The sequence below is a fragment of the Lupinus angustifolius genome, chromosome LG09 (genome assembly GCF_001865875.1).
Source record: "Lupinus angustifolius cultivar Tanjil chromosome LG09, LupAngTanjil_v1.0, whole genome shotgun sequence".
Classification (NCBI taxonomy): Eukaryota; Viridiplantae; Streptophyta; class Magnoliopsida; order Fabales; family Fabaceae; genus Lupinus; species Lupinus angustifolius.
The window spans coordinates 17,914,900-17,935,124 of NC_032017.1; the positions used below are offsets into that span (position 1 = coordinate 17,914,900).

Here is a 20,225-nt window from a genome sequence, read left to right on the forward strand (position 1 = left end):
AGTTAAATAACTTCCCTGAAGGCACATGCAGATACAATATAGTAGATTCTTTTGGATCCATTGAAAAAGACCTATGCCATAGAAAAAAACAGATCATGCTGACCAAGTATTCTCACATTTATAAGCCTAATCATGTGTCCTTTTCTCCACAACCATCCAAATTCAATCAATAAATCACACCCATAATCTTCTTATACAATATTAGTCACTGATCAGACACAACCTCTGTATCTGTATACATAATCATGTACTACCATGAACTGTATGTCTGCTACACCTGTGTTTTGTAGGGTCTACTCATACTTCATGAAATAATTGGGTACCATAGATCTAGCCCCAATTAAATAAAAATATTAATACAATCCTGGATTTTACTAATCACTATGCTTACCCTCTTTTTCTCAAACTTTATCTTGTAGAACAACTAGTAGTCTAATATTCTATGGGGGGAAATTAGATGGAAATTCATCAATGGACTGTATAAATATTATTTGGAGTATACTATTTACTATTTTGCGTAAAATACTAAATAGTGTACTCTAAATAATATTGGACTAAATTGATCTAAAGTGGTTTTGAAATGATGGAATTGAATCACTAACCATAACAAGAGGAAAATAGAATGTTATACACAGTGTTGATAATTTTTATGTAGTATCTAAATCCATAAATAATACACAATACTCTAAGCTATAAATCATATATTAGCATCTAACTAATTTATATGTACTTACCGACAATTAATTTAAATTAAAAAACATGGTAAAAATGGCATTTTATTCTCAAGTATTATTCTTCCTTTTGTTAGAAAAAATGTTATAACCCGAACCATTTCATGTGGAATGAATCTCTGAGTGAGGTGGAGTGGAATTTAGTCAATTTACACATGATTACAGCGAAGCATAGATGCTTTGGAACCCATAACATGGACAATTGAGGTACAAACCGTACAATAGTTTATGCTTATGCAAACATGTAAGAATCCATAATTACAATCTTCCTTCGATTCCCAATTGAGTTTGTGACACTCTAAATTCACATGTTATGATGTTAGTATTAGGTAAGAGAAATTACTGGGTCAGAGAGCCCAACGATAGGGTTACAATGAAAAAAGGAAAGTAAATTGTTTATAAGAAGAATGCTTTAATGTAGAAGATTTAGAGCTAAAAATACTTATTGAAAATGATAGGGGCAATGTCTGAGTCACGAAATTATACCTTACACATTGTATCACAGAATTTGAGGTGAAGGATGTTGATGTTTAATTATGAATAATATGATAATGGGGTTGAATTAAATTAGTGACAGGCCTAGGTTGGTTGAGCATAATGAAGGCACTTGCCCCATTAGAGTTGGGAAATTTCATATCATATCATAGCTACTTATAAATTTACTGATATGTTTTTACTGATTAAATGTTATCTTCATTTTTGTCTTGAAAATCACATCTCTTTCAATCTTGTATTTTGAATGTAAAAAAAAATGATTTGATTTATAAAAGTACTTAATTTCTTTTAAATAATTTTGTGATCCTATTAAATATGATGAATTTTGAATTTTGGTGCTTTGTTATATAATGCACAATAAGCATTGAACACTATTTAAAGTACAATAAATGTATATCTCAATAAAAAAACCATTATATTAAGTTCAATTAAATAAATAATTAAAGTTATTAATTCATCGTAGAACTCCTTTAACAGCCCCAAATGAAGGAGAAGGACGCCGTCAAAAGTAATAAATAATTATTAACTTGAATAAAAATAGAAATTGAGTAAAAGAAAATGTAATGCAGACAATAAAATCGAGAAAATAATAACGCTTAAGAAAGGAAAAGAGTGAGAAACACACTCAATTAACTTGCTTTCTCTCCATTATTACTATTTTCACTCTCTTTTTGTGTCTGTTGCTCCATTCCATTTCAGGTTATTGCTTTCCTTCACGCAATTCTCGCTTCTCTGGATTGTGATTTTTTATTCTGATGTATCAATTCTTTGCATTTTTTTTCATTTTCTAATTTCTGCAAACGATAACTGATAATTGATCATTGCATGCGTAGATTTACGTTCTTCCTTAACTTATTGTTCTTTCACTTGATATAGCTTCTGTGATCGTTTTGTTTTTCGTTATATTATGATTGTTATGTTATCCTCTCGCTCTAGATTTTGTGCTTCTTCAATTGTTTATGGAGAAGATCTGAATTCTGTTCCGCTTTTGATATGTTTTTTATGCTGTTTTGCGTAGTCACGTGATATATATTGACTCAATTTTCCGGATCAGTTTGTGAATATTAAGATGTGGTGTTGTTGCTGGTAGTTAGAAGCAGAGGAGAGTTCTGCGGCATTTGCATCTCGACAAGGTAGCATCTCTTGATTTTACTTTGATTTTGGTTTGTTAATGGTGTTGCATCAGTTATGTGCAGCCATGTTTAGGTTTCTACTACTGCTGCATTGTGAAGTGATTTATGGACCGTTATATGAAATTCAGGATCTTAGTTGCTGGTCACTTTTACTTTTGGATCAGTCAACCTAAAATCGAGGATTGTGTTCGTAGAATTTGATATTTCAATAGGGTGCTAGCTGGCTAGACATTCATGTTGCAATTGGTTGACTGAGATTTATTTTTACTAAGTAGGTCTAAATATATCTTTAATATAAGTGTTTTAAAAATGTTTGTTATGCTCAGAAATAGGTATTTGATATAATGAAAGCTTAGAGAACATGAGGAACTAATTGCATATCCTTTTGGTGTCTATATGTGTTATTTTTTCAGCATTTTTGGTTTCATGTCAATCATTATGGGATGAATTTTGAAAAGCTTAAGTTTTAAAATGTTAAAAATTTCAGGCATCCTACAAGGAGGATAAATTGGCGTGTTGATGCAAATGTCGAAGTCTCCCTCTTCTCCAGAACAACGGCCGTCCATTTCTTCTTATCTTTCTCAGCCTAGGTCAGTAATTTTGTTACCTAATCATTAGGAGTTCACTGTTGCTGGAAGCAATCTACAATAAACAAACTAAACTATTTATGATAAATGAGTGCTGAACTTTTAGTTATTGAGAATGTGAAAATATTAACAAGTGGCAGTTAATACCCAATTATATACAGGGAATTTAATGAGGCAACAGGAATGGACGACCCAGAATCTATAATGGCGACAGTTGCTAATTTTGTAGAGCAGTTGCATACCAACTTTTCATCACCACTTGAGAAAGAAATTATTACTGCACGCTTGCTAGGTATTGTCAGGGGAAGAAAGGATGCTAGAGAACTTATTGGCTCTCATACCCAAGCCATGCCATTGTTCATAAACATTCTCAGAAATGGAACTCCTCTTGCAAAAGTTAATGTTGCTGCCACTCTCAGTGTCCTGTGCAAAGATGAAGAACTAAGATTAAAAGTACTTCTTGGTGGTTGTATCCCACCTTTACTGTCACTCTTAAAATATGAATCCACTGATGCCAGGAAGGCAGCAGCTGAAGCAATATATGACGTTTCCTCTGATGGTCTTTCGGATGATCATGTTGGTATGAAGATTTTTGTTACAGAAGGTGTAGTCCCAACCTTATGGAATCAACTAAATCCAAATAACAAGCAAGATAAAGTTGTGGAGGGCTTTATTACTGGAGCATTAAGAAATCTGTGTGGTGACAAAGATGGCTACTGGAAAGCAACATTAGAAGCTGGAGGTGTGGATATTATTGTGGGTCTCTTGTACTCGGACAATGCTGTTTCTCAGTCAAATGCAGCTTCTCTATTGGCACGTTTAATGCTGGCTTTCAGTGATAGCATCCCCAAAGTAATAGACTCTGGAGCAGTCAAAGCTTTACTTCAGCTTGTTGGTCAGGAAAATGATATTTCTGTACGAGCTAGTGCTGCTGATGCCCTACAGGCCCTATCTTCAAAGTCAATTAAGGCCAAGGAAGCTATTGTTAGTGAAGATGGTCTACCGATCCTTATTGGAGCTATAGTTGCTCCTTCTAAAGAGTGTATGCATGGTGATGGTGGTCAGGCTCTGCAGGAGCATGCAACTAGAGCATTATCCAATATCTGTGGTGGGATGTCTGCTTTAATACTATATCTTGGAAAACTTTCCCATTCTCCTCGCCTTTCTGCGCCAGTTGGTGATATAATTGGTGCTCTTGCTTATACACTCATGGTCTATGAGGAAAAAGTTGATGCTGACGTGGACCACTTGAATGTAACTAAGATAGAGGATACTCTAATAACACTTTTAAAGCCTCAAGACAACATGCTGATTCAAGAACGTGTCCTCGAGGCTATGGCTAGCCTATATGGTAACGTCTGTCTCTCAAAGTGGCTCAATCAGGCAGATTCAAAGAAGGTCCTTATTGGACTTATAACCATGGCTGTCACTGATGTGCAAGAATATCTTATACTTTCATTGACAAGCTTGTGTTGTGATGGGGTAGGAATATGGGAGGCTATAAAAAAGAGAGAAGGTATCCAATTACTTATATCATTGCTGGGATTATCTAGTGAGCAGCATCAAGAGTACTCAGTTCAGTTGCTAGCAATCTTAACCCACCAGGTCGATGACAGCAAGTGGGCAATCACTGCTGCTGGAGGGATTCCACCATTGGTGCAGCTGTTGGAGACAGGATCACAGAAAGCAAGAGAGGAAGCAGCTAATATCCTGTGGAGTTTGTGCTGTCACAGTGAAGATATTCGTGCATGTGTTGAAAGTGCTGGGGCCATCCCGGCATTTTTGTGGCTTCTTAAGAGTGGTGGACCAAAAGGACAAGAAGCATCTTCTATGGCACTCACAAAGCTTGTCCAATTAGCTGATTCTGCCACAATTAATCAGCTATTAGCATTGCTCCTAGGGGATTCTCCAAGCTCGAAGGCCCATATAATCCGAGTTTTAGGTCATGTACTTGCCTTGTCTTCAGCAAACGATCTCCTGCAAAAGGGTTCTGCAGCTAATAAAGGCTTGAGATCTCTTGTCCAAGTTCTCAACTCATTGAATGAGGAAACCCAAGAGTATGCAGCCTCAGTCCTAGCTGATTTATTTATCATCAGACAAGACATTTGTGACAGTCTTGCAACTGACGAGGTTGTGCTTCCTTGCATGAAGCTTCTGACCAGCAAAACTCAAGCTGTTGCCACTCAGTCAGCTCGAGCATTAAGTGCTTTGTCCCGTCCAACTAAAAACAAAGCTGCAAATAAGATGTCTTATATTTTAGAGGGGGACGTCAACCCACTAATCAAGTTGGCTAAGACATCCTCTGTTGATGCTGCTGAAACTGCCGTTGCTGCATTGGCCAATCTTCTCTTTGATCCTTTTATTGCTGCTGAGGCTCTGGCTGAAGATGTTGTTTCAGCTATAACACGAGTTCTAGCAGAAGGAACCTTAGAAGGTAAGCAAAATGCATCTCGTGCGCTCCATCAATTATTGAAGCATTTTGCTTTAGGTGAAATTCTCAAGGGGAATGCACTATGCCATTTCACTGTGCTTGCACTTGTTGATTCCTTAAGAGTCATGGATATGGATGGAACTGATACTGCAAATGCTTTAGATGTAATTTCTTTGCTAGCAAGGACTAAACAAGGTGTCAACTTTACTTATCCTCCATGGTCGGTTCTAGCCGAATTGCCATCAAGCTTTGAACCCCTTATTCGCTGCCTGTCTGAGGGGCCTCCCCTTGTTCAGGACAAGGCAATTGAGGTTCTGTCTAGACTTTGTAGAGATCAGCCTGTCGTACTTGGTGATTTGTTATCTTCTAGTTCTAGATCCATTGGTTCATTAGCTACTAGAATAATGAACTCCTCCAGTTTAGAAGTAAAAGTTGGAGGTGTTGCCTTACTAATTTGTGCTGCAAAGGAAAAGAAAGAGCTTTCAGTGGATTTACTTGACGCTTCTGGGTTCCTAAAACCATTAATATGTTCTTTAGTTGATATGATGAAACATAATTGTAGCTGCTCTTCGTTAGAAATTGAAGTTCACCCTCCTAGAGGTTTTATGGAGAGAAATGCATTTCAAGAATTTGATGAATTTGATATTCTGGACCCGGCTATGGTGTTGGGAAGTAATGTAGCCTTGTGGTTACTCTCAATTATTGCTTCTCTCCATATAAACACCAAACTCGAAATTATGGAAGCTGGCGGTCTCGAAGCTCTCTCTGACAAACTTGCAAGACACACTTCAAATCCACAGGTATACTAATTTAACCTTTCGGTTACTGCCATTTTTATCTGTTCTCGCTGTCTTTTGGCTAGTTAGTTTACAACTTGGGTACTAATATCTATGTAGATAGGAAAATGAAGTGCCAAATGTGCCATCTCAAGCTGTGTTATGGCACTAGTTTCTATCTCGTGCCTACCTAAGCATTTACTACTTTATCCTTGCTGGAAAGTATCTATCACAACCGTACAGACAAAATAAATTTGAAGCCATACAAATTTGCAATTTAAACTTCATTATGAGTGGATCAAACTCTGAATAGAAGCAGAATTTCTGAAGAAATAAGAGCAATGAAGAAAAAATATTCTGGTTTTCATTCTACATGTTTGATATATGGAGATGCATATTTAAAATAGATGGATTGTTAAAGCCGTTCCTAACAATTTAGTGAAAATAGGTAATTAGAAAAGTTTTCACTGAAGAAAGCTGAGAATTTGAGATTGACTGATTTTTAGGTGGAACTAAATTTGGGCTGGGCTTGTGAACGGGAAAAATTGCATGGGCTGAATCTATGAAATATATACCGATTTGAAAAGTATTGACATGACTTTTATTTTCAATATAAAAGTCTCATGTCATTTTCACTTGTTCTGTGCCCCAAACTGTATTTTCCTTAGAGTACATTTTATAAAAAATCTTTTCTTCCATTTTTGAAATCATTTTATTTTAATTCAAGCTATTAGAATATATGATAGTATCTTAGAAATCTTAAATTATATGATAGAGTATCTAGATGATACTTAGGTATAGAGAGAATATCTTATGTTATGATTATTATATCTTAGATTTGTTTAGATTATCTTAGAAGATCTCTTAGATTTGAGATTACTTTATTTTTTATCCTTTATCATTTGTTTCCTTATTTAGTTAAGATTCTAGTCTTATTATAAATAAGGGTTAATATCATGTCTTTTGTATCACAATATCATCACATCATCATGTATAATATTATTAATAAAAATATGCTATTTCGAGCATTCATTTTTCTCCTTCCATATCTAAACCCTATAATTTCAACATGGTATCCGCCTTGAGGTAAGCTTAGAATTAGATCCTTTTGCTCTTGGTATTTGTTTGTTTTCCGTTGTCGCCTTCTTACCAAGTTGCTCTTGGTCTTTGTTGTCATCCTGGTTTCAAGGCTTGTCATTAACCTTGTTGGTTTATGTCCTATCCTCCCTCTTTAGCACATTAGTTTTCTCTCCCTATTTTGAATATGTTCTTCTTGGTGCACGATTGTGTTGAAGCTTCAATCTGCATCCTTGTATTTGTGATTGTCATCTTGGTCACAAGTGCTGTTGATTTTATCTCTTCTCCATATGTGGAAAGTTGGATGTATACGCTCCAGCTTGAGGGGAAATGTTGGATATAGAACTATTCAAGTAGTTCATATTTTTTGTGGTTCATATTTATCATGGTCTAGGTGCGATTAGTGTTTGTGTTGAGCAAGCTTCTTCTTAACACTCTTGATGTCATCCTGATTATTGGTTAAATAATGTAGTTTCTGGTTGGTGGTGCTCTCTAGTCCTTATTGAAGATCAATCCTCAAATTTGGTCCTTGTTGTTTGGTGTTGTCTTTTGTGCGGCCATCATCCTTATTAGTCTACTTCTGTCCATGGATGGTTAAGTGTTGTTTGCTTTTTTCCATGGTGCTTAAGCTTGAAGATAACTTCTGTCATGAATGGTTAAGCGTTGTTTGCTTCTGTCCATGGTAGTTAAGACTGAGGATAACTTCTGCCATAGATGGTTAAACATTATTTGCTTCTTTCCGTTGTGGTTAGGCTTGGAGATTGCTTCTGCCATGGATGATTAAGTTTTGTTGTCTTATTTCGTTTGGAGATTACAATTATTAATGGTTTAGAACATTTATTCTAACTACCTTAGAGTACCTTCATTGTAGTTATCGTTTCACCATGTTCATTGCAGATTCCACCAATGTTTACAACACCTTGAAGCAATCTTAGCTATCATTCTACCATCTTCATTGTAGATTTCATCAACATTTACAAAACCTTGAAGTCATGTTTGGTGCATGTAATTATTTTGGTTATTTTCCATGTTAAGGGATTATTTGTAACAAACTTAAAACTTAGTAAGATTTAGTTTGAGGGATAATATTAAAATGTATGAAAGTTTTTAGAATATCTTAAATTTTATTATAGAGAATATATATATGATAGTTAGACATAGAGAGAATATCTCATATTATGATGATTATGTCTTAGATTTGTTTAGAGTGTCTTAGAAGATCTCTTAGAATTGAAATTACTTTATTTTATCCTTTATGTTTTGTTTCCTTATTAATTAGGAGTCTAGTATTAGTGTAAATATGGGTTAATATAATGTCTTTTGTATCACAATAGCATTCACAATATTATTAATAAAAATATACTATTTTGAGCATTCCCTTTTTCTCCTTTTCTCTTTCGCTATGTAAACCCTATAATTTCAACACAGGCTTTGGGCCCTCTTATTTCTATTGAGGCTGAGATTGGGCCTGAATTCTGAAGCATGATAAAGAATCAAAAGACTAAACTCTCAATGCACATTAGTGCTCTTCATGTCTGTATTTCACATTTATTTCTCAGAATACTAGTTTTATTTCATATGGTTGATGATTGGTATTGGTGCTCTTCATATCTGTGTTTCACTTTCACATTCTTTCTTGTTTGAGCATGTCAAGAATTTAGTTGCTGAATCAAATAAATTGCTTCTCTCTCTCCCCCTTTGACAGGCAGAATATGAGGATACAGAAGGAATATGGATCAGTGCCTTGCTCTTGGCCATTTTATTTCAAGATGCAAACATTGTTCTATCTCCTGCTACAATGCGCATTATATCTTCTCTCACTCTTCTGCTAAGATCAGATGAAATGATTGATAAGTATTTTGCTGCCCAGGCTATGGCTAGTCTTGTTTGTAATGGTAATAAGGGAATAGATCTTGCCATTTCAAATTCCGGTGCTGTTGCTGGATTGATAACTATTATTGGGCATATAGAGTCAGATATGTCAAACTTGACAGGTTTATCAGAGGAATTCTCTCTGGTACAAAACCCTGATCAGGTTGTCTTGGATCATCTTTTTGAAATTGAAGATGTAAGAGTGGGATCTACTGCAAGGAAATCAATACCACTCTTGGTGGATCTCTTGAGACCAATAGCAGAAAGGCCTAGTGCTCCACCAGTAGCTGTTAGACTCTTGATATCCATTGCAAATGGAAGTGACACAAATAAATTAATTTTGGCTGAAGCTGGAGCTCTTGAAGCTTTGAACAAGTACCTGTCCTTGAGCCCTCAAGAATCAACTGAGGCTGCTATTTCTGAGTTATTGAGAATATTATTTTGCAATTCTGATCTTCTTAAACATGAATCAACAACAAGTTCGTTGAACCAACTCATGGCTGTTTTGCGCCTTGGATCAAGAAATGGTAGATATAATGCAGCAAGAGCACTTCATGAGCTTTTCAATGCTGAGAGCATTAGGGACTCGGAGCTAGCTAAACAGGCCATTCAGCCGTTGGTTGACATGCTTAATACAACATCAGGGAGCGAGCAGGAGGCTGCTCTCATGGCCTTGATCAAGTTAACCTCCGAAAATTCTTCAAAAGCATCTCTTTTTACTGATGTGGAAGGCAACCCGCTAGAAAGTTTATACAGAATATTGTCTTCTACTGCTTCATCCTTGGAACTGAAGAGCCATGCTGCACAACTCTGCTTTGCTCTTTTTTGTAATAGCAAAATCAGGGCAGATCCAATTGCCGCGGAATGCGTAGAACCTCTTATATCACTGGTGCAATCTGCTACTGGGACAGCAATTGAATATGGGGTTTGTGCTTTTGAGAGATTGTTGGAAGATGAACAACAGGTAGAGCTAGCAGCAGCCTATAATGTTGTGGATCTCCTTGTCAGCTTGGTTTCTGGTACAAACTATCAGCTTGTTGAGGCTACCATATCTGCTCTCATCAAATTGGGCAAAGACAGAACTCCTAGCAAACTAGACATGGTCAAAGCTGGCATTATTAATAATTGTCTCAAGCTACTCGAATCAGCTCCTAGCTCATTATGCTCCACAATTGCGGAGCTGTTTCGCATTTTAACTAATAGTAATGCAATTGCTAGAGGTTCAGATGCTGCAGAAATTGTAGAACCCCTTTTCCATGTTTTGCTCCGTCGAGATTTCAACTTATGGGGACAGCATAGTGCCTTACAAGCACTAGTGAATATATTGGAGAAGCCACAGAGTCTTGCAACCTTAAATCTTACTCCTAGCCAAGTTATTGAACCTTTGATTTCATTTCTGGAATCCCCATCCCAAGCTATTCAGCAGCTTGGCACAGAACTTTTATCTCATCTCCTTGCACAAGAACATTTTCAGCAAGATATTACAACAAAGAATGCAGTTGTGCCTCTTGTACAACTATCAGGAATTGGAATATTAAACTTACAACAAACAGCAATAAAAGCATTGGAAAAAATTTCCAAGAGCTGGCCGAAGGCAGTTGCTGATGCGGGAGGTATTTTTGAGCTTGCAAAGGTTATTATTCAAGATGACCCTCACCCACCACATGCACTCTGGGAATCAGCTGCTTTAGTTCTCTCTAATGTTTTACGTTCCAATGCTGATTACTATTTTAAAGTTCCTGTGGTGGTTCTTGTTAAACTGTTGCTCTCAACAAGTGACAGTACAATTACCATAGCCCTTGATGCTTTAACAGTTCATGAAAGAAGTGATGCTACAAGTGCTGAACAGATGGTGGAAGCTGGAGCTATAGATACACTGTTGGAGCTTTTAAGATCTCATCATTGTGAAGAAGCATCTGCTAGATTACTTGAAGCTTTATTTAACAATGTGAGAGTACGAGAGATGAAGGTATCTAAGTATGCTATAGCACCTTTATCACAGTATCTGTTAGACCCACAAACCAAATCACAGCCTGGCAAGCTTCTTACTGCTTTAGCCCTGGGAGATATATCCCAGCATGAGGGGCATGCTCGATATAGTGAGTCTGTTTCTGCATGTCGCGCATTGATAAGTTTACTTGAAGATCAGTCAACTGAAGAAATGAAGATGGTGGCTATATGTGCATTGCAAAACTTCATCATGAACAGCAGAACCAATAGACGAGCTGTTGCAGAAGCTGGGGGCATACTGGTGATTCAAGAATTGCTACTGTCTCCAAATATCGAAGTTGCTGGACAAGCAGCATTACTACTCAAATTTTTGTTTTCTACTCACACACTTCAAGAATACGTGTCAAATGAGCTGATCAGATCCTTGACAGGTACTAATCCGTGTCCTATTGACTGCCTTCCCTGATTTATGTGTATACTCCTCTTTCAGCAACTACTTTTGGCATGTGTGTCTGTGTCAATACTGTAATCATGTCTGTTTTACATTGCCTAATTTTCGTTACTCAAGACGCAAGTTCATTCATGTAGTCTTTGGCTTATGGAGCAAATAGAAATTTAATTGCTCAGTTTTCGAGGAGCAAGTCCCTGGAAGATTACTTTTTCCTTCTTTCTTACTTAGTGAAACATTATTATCTTCCCATGAAATTCCATAAGGTGGCTCCACTTTGCACCTATACTTTAGTGAGTCCAATTTTAAAATGCTGGTTTTGAATGTTCAAAGAAAGGATAACACTGGAACTGTAGCTGTGAAATTGTATTTTGTGAGCCTTTTTGCAGGGACCTTGTGGACTCTTATTAGAATAAAAATTACAGGCTTACCATATGTTTTAAATTGTGTTCAGATTTGTTGTGTAAAACCTTTGTATTTATGTTTTATTTAATTTGCGAGGATCAAGTTTTGGGTGATTGTTAGTATTGGAGAGTGATTTCTATTTGAAAGGCTTCTTTTAATTTTGCTGGTTGAACCTATACGATTTAAATTTTAAAAGAGGCCATGAAACTTGTCTTGTTTGGTTCTATAATTTTCGGAACTTGAAAAGTGATTATGTTTTGATGCGTAGAATTTCTTATAAGCATTATCACGTTACTTATGAGGGTGTGCCTTGATGCAATGGTAAGGTTGCGTACCTCATGACCTAGAGGTCATGAATTCAAATCCTAGAAACAACCCATTCACTTGCGAGGGGAAGGTGTTATCCTTCCCAGACCCACTAGGTAGGAGTCTCGTGCGTTGGGCTACCTTTTTATTTTTATGTTACTTCTCAATACTGGACAGTTTTCAGATTAATTGGAAATTCTCAAGATATGCTAGTAAACTTATGTCCTTCCTGTTCTCATCTCTTTCCTAGTATAAATCCTTATTCCTTATATAATTGGGTTTACATCTTCTTAGTAAAATGGGAAAGGTGCAAACATTTTCTGCTGCTAGGCAGAAAGCAGAGATAACTTTCCCTTTTTATCATATTAATCCCAATCTTTTACATTACTTATTAACAAAAATAAATTGTCACACATATCTGTGGTGTATTTGATGATGCTTTTATTTCATATTGAATTTTTTAAAATATTTTACTTAATTATATATCATTGGTTTGTTATGCAGCTGCACTGGAAAGAGAGTTGTCGTCAACTGCCACAATGAACGAAGTGGTTTTAAAAACTCTGCATGTGATATTCATGAACTTCCCTAAGCTCCACATATCTGAAGCAGCAACCCTTTGCATTCCTCATTTGGTAGGAGCACTTAAATCTGGTGGTGAAGCTGCTCAGGACTCTGTACTTGACACCTTTTGCTTGCTAAGACAGTCTTGGTCAACTATGGAAATAGATCTAGCAAAGTCTCAAGCTATGATTGCTGCTGAAGCCATCCCCATCTTGCAAATGCTCATGAAAACTTGTCCACCAAGCTTCCATGAGAGGGCAGATGCTCTTTTGCACTGCTTACCAGGTTGCTTAACTGTCACCATTGAGCGTGGAAACAACCTCAAACAAACTATGGGAAGCACAAATGCATTCTGCCTGTTGACAATAGGCAATGGTCCTCCAAAACAAACCAAGGTATTCCTATTAGCATGAATAATTGATTAGTTGGCGGCAAGCATGCAAAAGTACCAAAATTATGTTTCAATTTTCTTCAAACCAAATTGGTTTTCTTTTGTTCTTTGCAGTGTTTTATTTTCTTATTCTGTTATTCATTACAAACTTGATTTTTTAGTGTTCCTGATTTTCTTAGTGTAAACGTAGGTGAGAAGAGAGAATACGTAAGTAAAGAGAGAAAGAATTTGAGAGAAAATGTAACTGCTTCAACTTTGCAGTTACTGAATTTTGTTATTATGAAAACTGATTCAGTTACAAGAATGAGTGCCAATTAGAGATTAAGAGTTAGTTGGGATTTCAGAACAGCAAATGTGATAATTCTCTATATCTCTCTCACTAGTACCTACCAACTGTTTGTCTTAGTCTATGTTGATGACATAATCATCACTGGGTCATCAAACTCAAAAATCTCTGCTCTTGTTGACAAACTCAGCATTGCCTTTGCACTGAAGAAACTAGGAAATTTGGACTATTTTCTAGGAATTGAGGTTAAACACATTAAGGATGATTCTCTATTTCTCACTGAAACCAAGTATATCAAAGACCTACTCAGAAAAGCCACTATGGAATCTACCAAACCTAGCATCACTCTTATGGCAATCACTTGCAGGCTAACCAAAACTGAGTCCAAAGCCTTTGATAACCCTACTATGTACAGGTCAGTAGTTGGAGCTCTTCAATATGCCACAATCACTAGACCTGACTTAGCTTATAGTGTCAACAGGGTGTGTCAATTCATGGGCAATCCTCTAGAACAACACTGGGTTGCTGTCAAAAGGATCCTAAGATATCTACAAGGAACTCTTAATCTTGGCATACATCTCAAACCTGTTGTTTCTAATTCCTCTCTTCCTATTACCCTAACAGCTCTATGTGATGTAGATTATGCTACTAATCTGGATGACAGGAAGTCCATATCAGGGACTTGTTTATTTGTTGGTCCTAACTTAGTCACTTGGTGGTCCAAGAAGCAGCAAATAATCTCTAGATCCAGCACTGAAGCTGAATACAGAAGCCTTGCTCTTGCTGCTCAAGAGATGATCTGGGTTGAATCCTTATTTTCTGAACTCAAGATCCCACATCAAGTTCCTCTTATTCTATGTGATAACTTAAGTACAGTGAGCATGTCTCACAATCCTGTTCTTCACAACAGAACAAAACACATAGAACTTGATCTTTTTTTTGTAAGAGATAGAATTCAAGCAAAGTCTCTTCAAGTGAAACACACCCCTTCTGAATTTCAGACAGTTGATGTGCTCACCAATCCTTTAGTCACTGGTAGGTTTCTAACCCTAAGGAAGCAACTCAGAGTTGTTGACTCAGCATCCTTAGTCAACTACCCTTACCCTCAGTTTCAGGGGGGGTATATTAGAGATTAAGAGTTAGTTATTGTTATTCTTTTTCTGCTGAGTAAATTGGCATATTTGTCACATGTAAAATATGTCAATTTATCACGTGCCTAATTGGTTGTTAGGTTGTTAAGATCAGTAATTACCTTATGTAGTTACTAATTTGTTCATTCTGTTTTTCTTTCCCTTTATTTAAAGGGACAAACTATTTCATTGTAAAGTTAAGTTGTTTTCAATAAAAAGCTTGAACTATATTCACTTTCAAGATTCTTTCTTTCTATTTTCTTTATCTTTTCACATTTACAAACCCAAACCAAAATACAAGCCCAAACCAAGCCGTGGCTATTTAACAAAACTGACACACTGTTATTATAAATAACAGTGTGCTCTAATACAACCCCCCAGAAACCAAAGGTGGATCAGTTGCGCAGACTTGTAGTTGCCTTCTGAGAGTGATGAACCTAGTAGGTGAGAGAGACTTGGTTAGAACATCAGCAGTTTGAAAGTTGGCTGGGATGTGCTTGACTTGTATTGATTTGTTTTGAACCTTTTCTCTAACAAAGAATAAGTCAAGTTCAATGTGCTTTGTTCTTTGATGGAGAACAGAATTATGTGCCATGGCCACTGTACTAAGATTATCACAAAGCAGCAGGGGTGTAGTGTAGGAAAATTGTAATTCAATGAGAAGAGACTGCACCCATAGAAACTCCTGAGCAAACAAAGCCAAGCTCCTGTATTCAGCCTCAGTGCTGGACCTGGAGACAATTTGTTGCTTCTTAGACCACCAAGTGACTAAGTTAGGCCCCACAAATAAACAAACACCTGATGTTGATTTCCTATCATCACAATCTGATGCCCAATCAGCATCACAGAAACCCTTAAGAACCAAGGGAGAGGATGAGGGAGCTGGCTACAAATGTAGACCGTGGCATTGAGTACCATTCAGATATCTTAATATTCATTTCACAGCAGTCCAATGTTCCTCTAAAGGGGCAGAGAGAAATTGGCAGGCCTTATTGACAGGATATGTTATGTCAGGTCTAGTTATAGTAGCATACTGAAGAGCACCTACAATAGACCTGTATAAGGAAGGATTTTCAACATAATTGGACCCATCCTTTGTTAGCTTGCAATTAGAAACCATAGGGGAAGTCATAGATTTGGCTCCAATCATGTTGGCTCTTTCAATAAGGTCCCTTATGTATTTAGATTGGGAAAGAAGAATAGATATATCATTAAGATATTTGACTTCAATTCCCATAAAATAATCAAGGGTACCTAGATCTTTTAAGGCAAATGCACTATTGAGATTGTTAATTAAAGCCCTGATATGTGGTAAAGATGAACCTCTGATAATAATATCACCCACATACACTAATGCAAATAACCTGTATATAGTGGACTTATGAATAAAGAGGGAGCTATCACATTTGCTAGTGCTAAACCCAAGTGTGAAGAGAGTACCTTTCAATTTCTCAAACCACTGCCTAGGGGCCTGCTTGAGCCCATATAATGACTTGTTCAGTTTGCAAACCAAAGACTTTTTCTTGTCTTGAAAACCCATAGGTTGTTGCATATAAATTTCCTCAGTAAGAATCCCATTAAGAAAAGCATTATTAATATCTAGCTGCTGAAGGGTCTAGTTGTAGGTTAGAGCCAAAGTGAGTAAAATCCTTACAGTAATAGGTTTTACTACAAGTGCAAAGGTTTCATTGTAATCAACTCCAAGTTTCTAATGAAACCCTTTTGTAACTAACCTAGCTTTATATTTATTAACTGAGGCATCTGGGTTTTCCTTAACATGAAATACCCACTTACAAACAATAGCCTGTTTAGTAGGAGGCATGGGAACAAGAGACTAAGTGCCTGAATTTATAAGGGCATCATATTCATCTTTCATAGCTGAAGCTCAAACAGGATCAGCCAAGGCTGCTTTAGTTGAGGTAGGCTCAGTGTGAGCTAAGCAAGCTCTAGGGTAAATGGTTTTAAATATCCCTGACTTAGACCTAGTTTGCGTAGGATGAGATGAAGCCAATTGCATCCTGTCTGACAACAGAAATTTTCAAATCATTTAATTTAAAAATTCATCAGGTCAACCACAATTCACATTCTTGCCATATAATTATTCTAATTTCCACTTGTCTAATTTCCAGTGTTCCAAAAAAATGTTCCACTTTTTATTTTAGAATTCTACATAAATCAATCATATAGGATGCAATTTACCTTTGAATTACATAAGTGTTATATGTGGTAAAACTTCAAATTTATTTTTCACTTTCCAAAACTTATTTACAAGGTTATTAATTGATTTGTCTGCTTATATAGCAAGGTTTAGATTTTATTATACAAGATTACTGATACCTTTTGTGATTTGTGCCAATGTTAGGTATTGAATCGTAGTACTTCTCCAGAATGGAAAGAAGGATTCACATGGGAATTTGATGTACCTCCAAAGGGCCAAAAGCTCCATATTATATGCAAAAGCAAGAACACTTTTGGCAAGGTAACTATATATACTTTCTTGTAGTGATTGCACATATTCTCTATTTTTGTTTATGGTGAGTGATAACCTCTTCCTATTCTGAAAGGATGAATTACTTTTTCAATTCTTTGTATCATCTCTGCTTGTTTGAGTTGGAGAAAATTGAGATGGAAAGTAACATGGATTGAACGACAACATAATGCTATCATAAATTATGTCCATTGACAAAACATTGATCTCAATCTTTTCTAACCTATGGTTTTTCTTGGTCTTCCACACTCTCAACCTTTTACTTTAATTGCTTATGGGAAGTGTTGTTCTCTTTGTGCAGTCAACTCTTGGAAGAGTCACTATTCAAATTGATAAAGTTGTGACAGAAGGGGTTTATAGTGGATTATTCAGTCTTAATCATGACACCAACAAAGATGGTTCTTCCCGGACTCTTGAAATTGAGATTATATGGTCCAACAGGATTTCTAATGAGGATATCTGAAAGGGGTAACGAGCTACTTTTCAGGTTGAAAGCACAAAAACTAATCTACATTCTGCAGTATGCGTGATATAGTGGAAAGGGCGTTTTGCTTGTAATTATTAACATATATTGGAAGATCCTTTTTTGTAGTCTGGCAGATAAAGTTGCTTCAGTTCTAAGTGTAAATTAAATTATAAATGTCAAGAGGAAAGCGTTTGAGAAGGAGACATGAATATCCCACGGTAAAAAGCTGGGTAGAAGAATTGTACAGGTCAGTCAGTAGGAATTAGGAACATGAATCATAGGAAAAGTTACATTTGAATTAAATTTTATGTCCAGCATTATTTTTTTCTTTGCCGCCGATATTCGATGTACACTTGCTTCTGTAAGATTGGCTTAGTTTTATGCGTGTAAGCCACAAGGATGATACCCAGATATGTCATTTTTACTAGTGCTAGAATCATTTTTCTCCTTCATTTTTTCCATCATCTTGCAACCTTCAAATGAACTAGTCTTTTTTTCTGATTTATTCAGGTCAATGATGTAGGATTCCATTTAAAAGAGTGAAAATATCACTTTAGAAAGAATGAAAACTTTAGCTACTATGTATCTGCATTGAGACCCCGCAGCTTATTGATGTTATGTGTTATTTGATGCATAATCTTAAACATGGAGGCAACAAAACTATAAACTAAAGGTGCTCTACTTCAATACTTTGTGAAAATCTCTGAAAGTTAAAACCAGCTAAAAAGCTATCAATTACTTCTGTTAACAGTTTGAGATGCAGGGATAGTGGCCAGGGCAAAAATAGAACAAAGCCAAAGCAGAGAGCATGTGAATACAATACCACCACCCTGTTGTTTGTTGTAGGTTATATTTAGCAGCTGCGACCAGTGCAGATCTAGCTCTTGTAGAAGAGGCTATAACTAATCCTCCAAGCTGAAGCTTATCATTGCACCCAAACTCAATCTATATCTGGAAGAAGAGATGAAATTTCATTCCTATAAACTGCATTGGGAAAAAAGTGTGTGTGTGTGTGGGAGCTATATATAAGGCATTTTCATAAATAATTAAAGCGACAAAACATTTTCAATCAAAAAGGTATCCAAGTATGGGACACCAACACCTATATGACACGCCTCAAAATGAACCCATAAGACATCCAGCACGTTGCCATTTTGTAAGTGGTTGTATGGTGGCCTCATCGGCGATGCAGACTTGGAAGGTGGACGATTGAAATAGTGCATGACAATAACCTGAGGGAGGAGATGATGCTGTGAAAATGGTGTTCCATTGTGTTTGAGTGGAATAGTTGGTGGAGTGATGATGCCACTTGGTTGAAGATAATTGCTTATGAAAAACAGAAAAAGACAGTTGAAGATAATTCTTTAATGTTGTTTTTCTATTTTGAATGTTCAAGTTTCATTTTGAGGTTTTAAAAACAGTGGTTGAAAATGAAAATGGTTTTCCTTTTGTATGTCTGAACGGTATTGGGAGGTTGGAGATGGTTACGTTGTCTATGTAGGTAACGAAATAATGGTTTTAGTGATTAAGATTATGGTGAATGAGGATAATGAAGATGAAGAAATGATGAACATGAAAATCAAATGGGGGGAGAGACTAGAGTTACCGTGGAGGTAGAAGATGATTGCATCAAGAAACTCATTCTGATGATTGAAAATGTATCTCCTATGAGATTTTGTTTGATATATTCTGGCCATAACACAATTAATAAAATGTATAAGTGTGACAAGGGTATGTAATTTAGTGGATTAAGTACATATAGGAGTAAATTGAAATCTAAATAAAATAAATGATTAAAAAATTATTGTTCTTTGATCTTTCTCAGTGAATCTGAATTATAGGAATTTGCTGGAATCTTTTAGCATAGCCTAAGGGATAGGGATACTTGAAATCACTGATGGATGTATCTGAAAGTGTTCTTTGACGATCAAGTCAATATATGATAGAGCTATATAAAATATTAGAGAGTAGTAAATAAGAGACATAATGAAAAAGTAATAAATTCAAAGGTTAAGTAAATTTTCTCAAGAGGGAATCCCTTATTTATAATAGAGAAGTAAGAGGAATATGCCTTTTATAAATACTATTGGTCTGGTTAACCAAATGGTATGTCGAGTTTGTCCCAGAATATTGTTTTTTCCATGTTTTGGCTTTGGCAAATCCATCTAATGCATAATAGCTTGTGGCTTGCAACAAGAGTGTAGGCTGCAGTTTGAGGTGATAACTATGTGTAGGTGGTGCAATAGAGTGATAGCATGGGTGAACCATGTGTTGTCTTATTGTTGATAGAACACTTCTTTTGTGTTACCCGGTTCTTTTTGTCCTTAGCCTAGGAAGGCTTAGGGATAAATGGATTATCTTTCTTGTCTGGCTTACTAGGTTTTCCGTATACCTTGCACGATCATGATGTCTATTTTTGTAATGGGTGGAAAGTATCTAAGCATATACTCAATAAGCACTTTGAAAACATATTCACATTAATAAAGTATATGATGCAAAACTAAAATTACAATGTAGGAGAATTTGTGTGCGGAAGTTTCTTTAGTATAGGTTGAAACTTTAAGATGGATTATAGAAAAAGATAGATATATCAACTGTTCTTTATTGTTAAGAGTGGATGATCAGAAGCTGAGGATGAATGGTCAATAGAATATGTCTGGCAGAACGTAGGAGATTAGGTGACTTGGTC

At 36.3% G+C, this 20,225-nt stretch overlaps 1 protein-coding gene across 3 annotated transcripts; it reads left to right on the plus strand.

Moving 5' to 3' along the window:
• Positions 1,807 to 17,961, plus strand: LOC109356656. 3 transcript variants are annotated; one of them, XM_019600089.1, is made up of 8 exons: positions 1,807 to 1,925; positions 2,245 to 2,359; positions 2,847 to 2,949; positions 3,108 to 6,177; positions 8,936 to 11,483; positions 12,716 to 13,170; positions 16,945 to 17,061; positions 17,372 to 17,961. In XM_019600089.1, the coding sequence occupies exons 3-8, from the start codon at positions 2,879 to 2,881 to the stop codon at positions 17,531 to 17,533; spliced, it is 6,423 nt and encodes a 2,140-aa protein (XP_019455634.1). In that variant the 5' UTR covers positions 1,807 to 1,925; positions 2,245 to 2,359; positions 2,847 to 2,878; the 3' UTR covers positions 17,534 to 17,961. The 3 variants fall into 3 exon arrangements, with proteins under 3 accessions (XP_019455634.1, XP_019455635.1, XP_019455636.1); XM_019600090.1 differs by lacking the exon at positions 2,245 to 2,359 and having other exon boundaries at positions 1,807 to 1,943; XM_019600091.1 differs by lacking the exon at positions 1,807 to 1,925 and having other exon boundaries at positions 1,981 to 2,359; positions 2,841 to 2,949.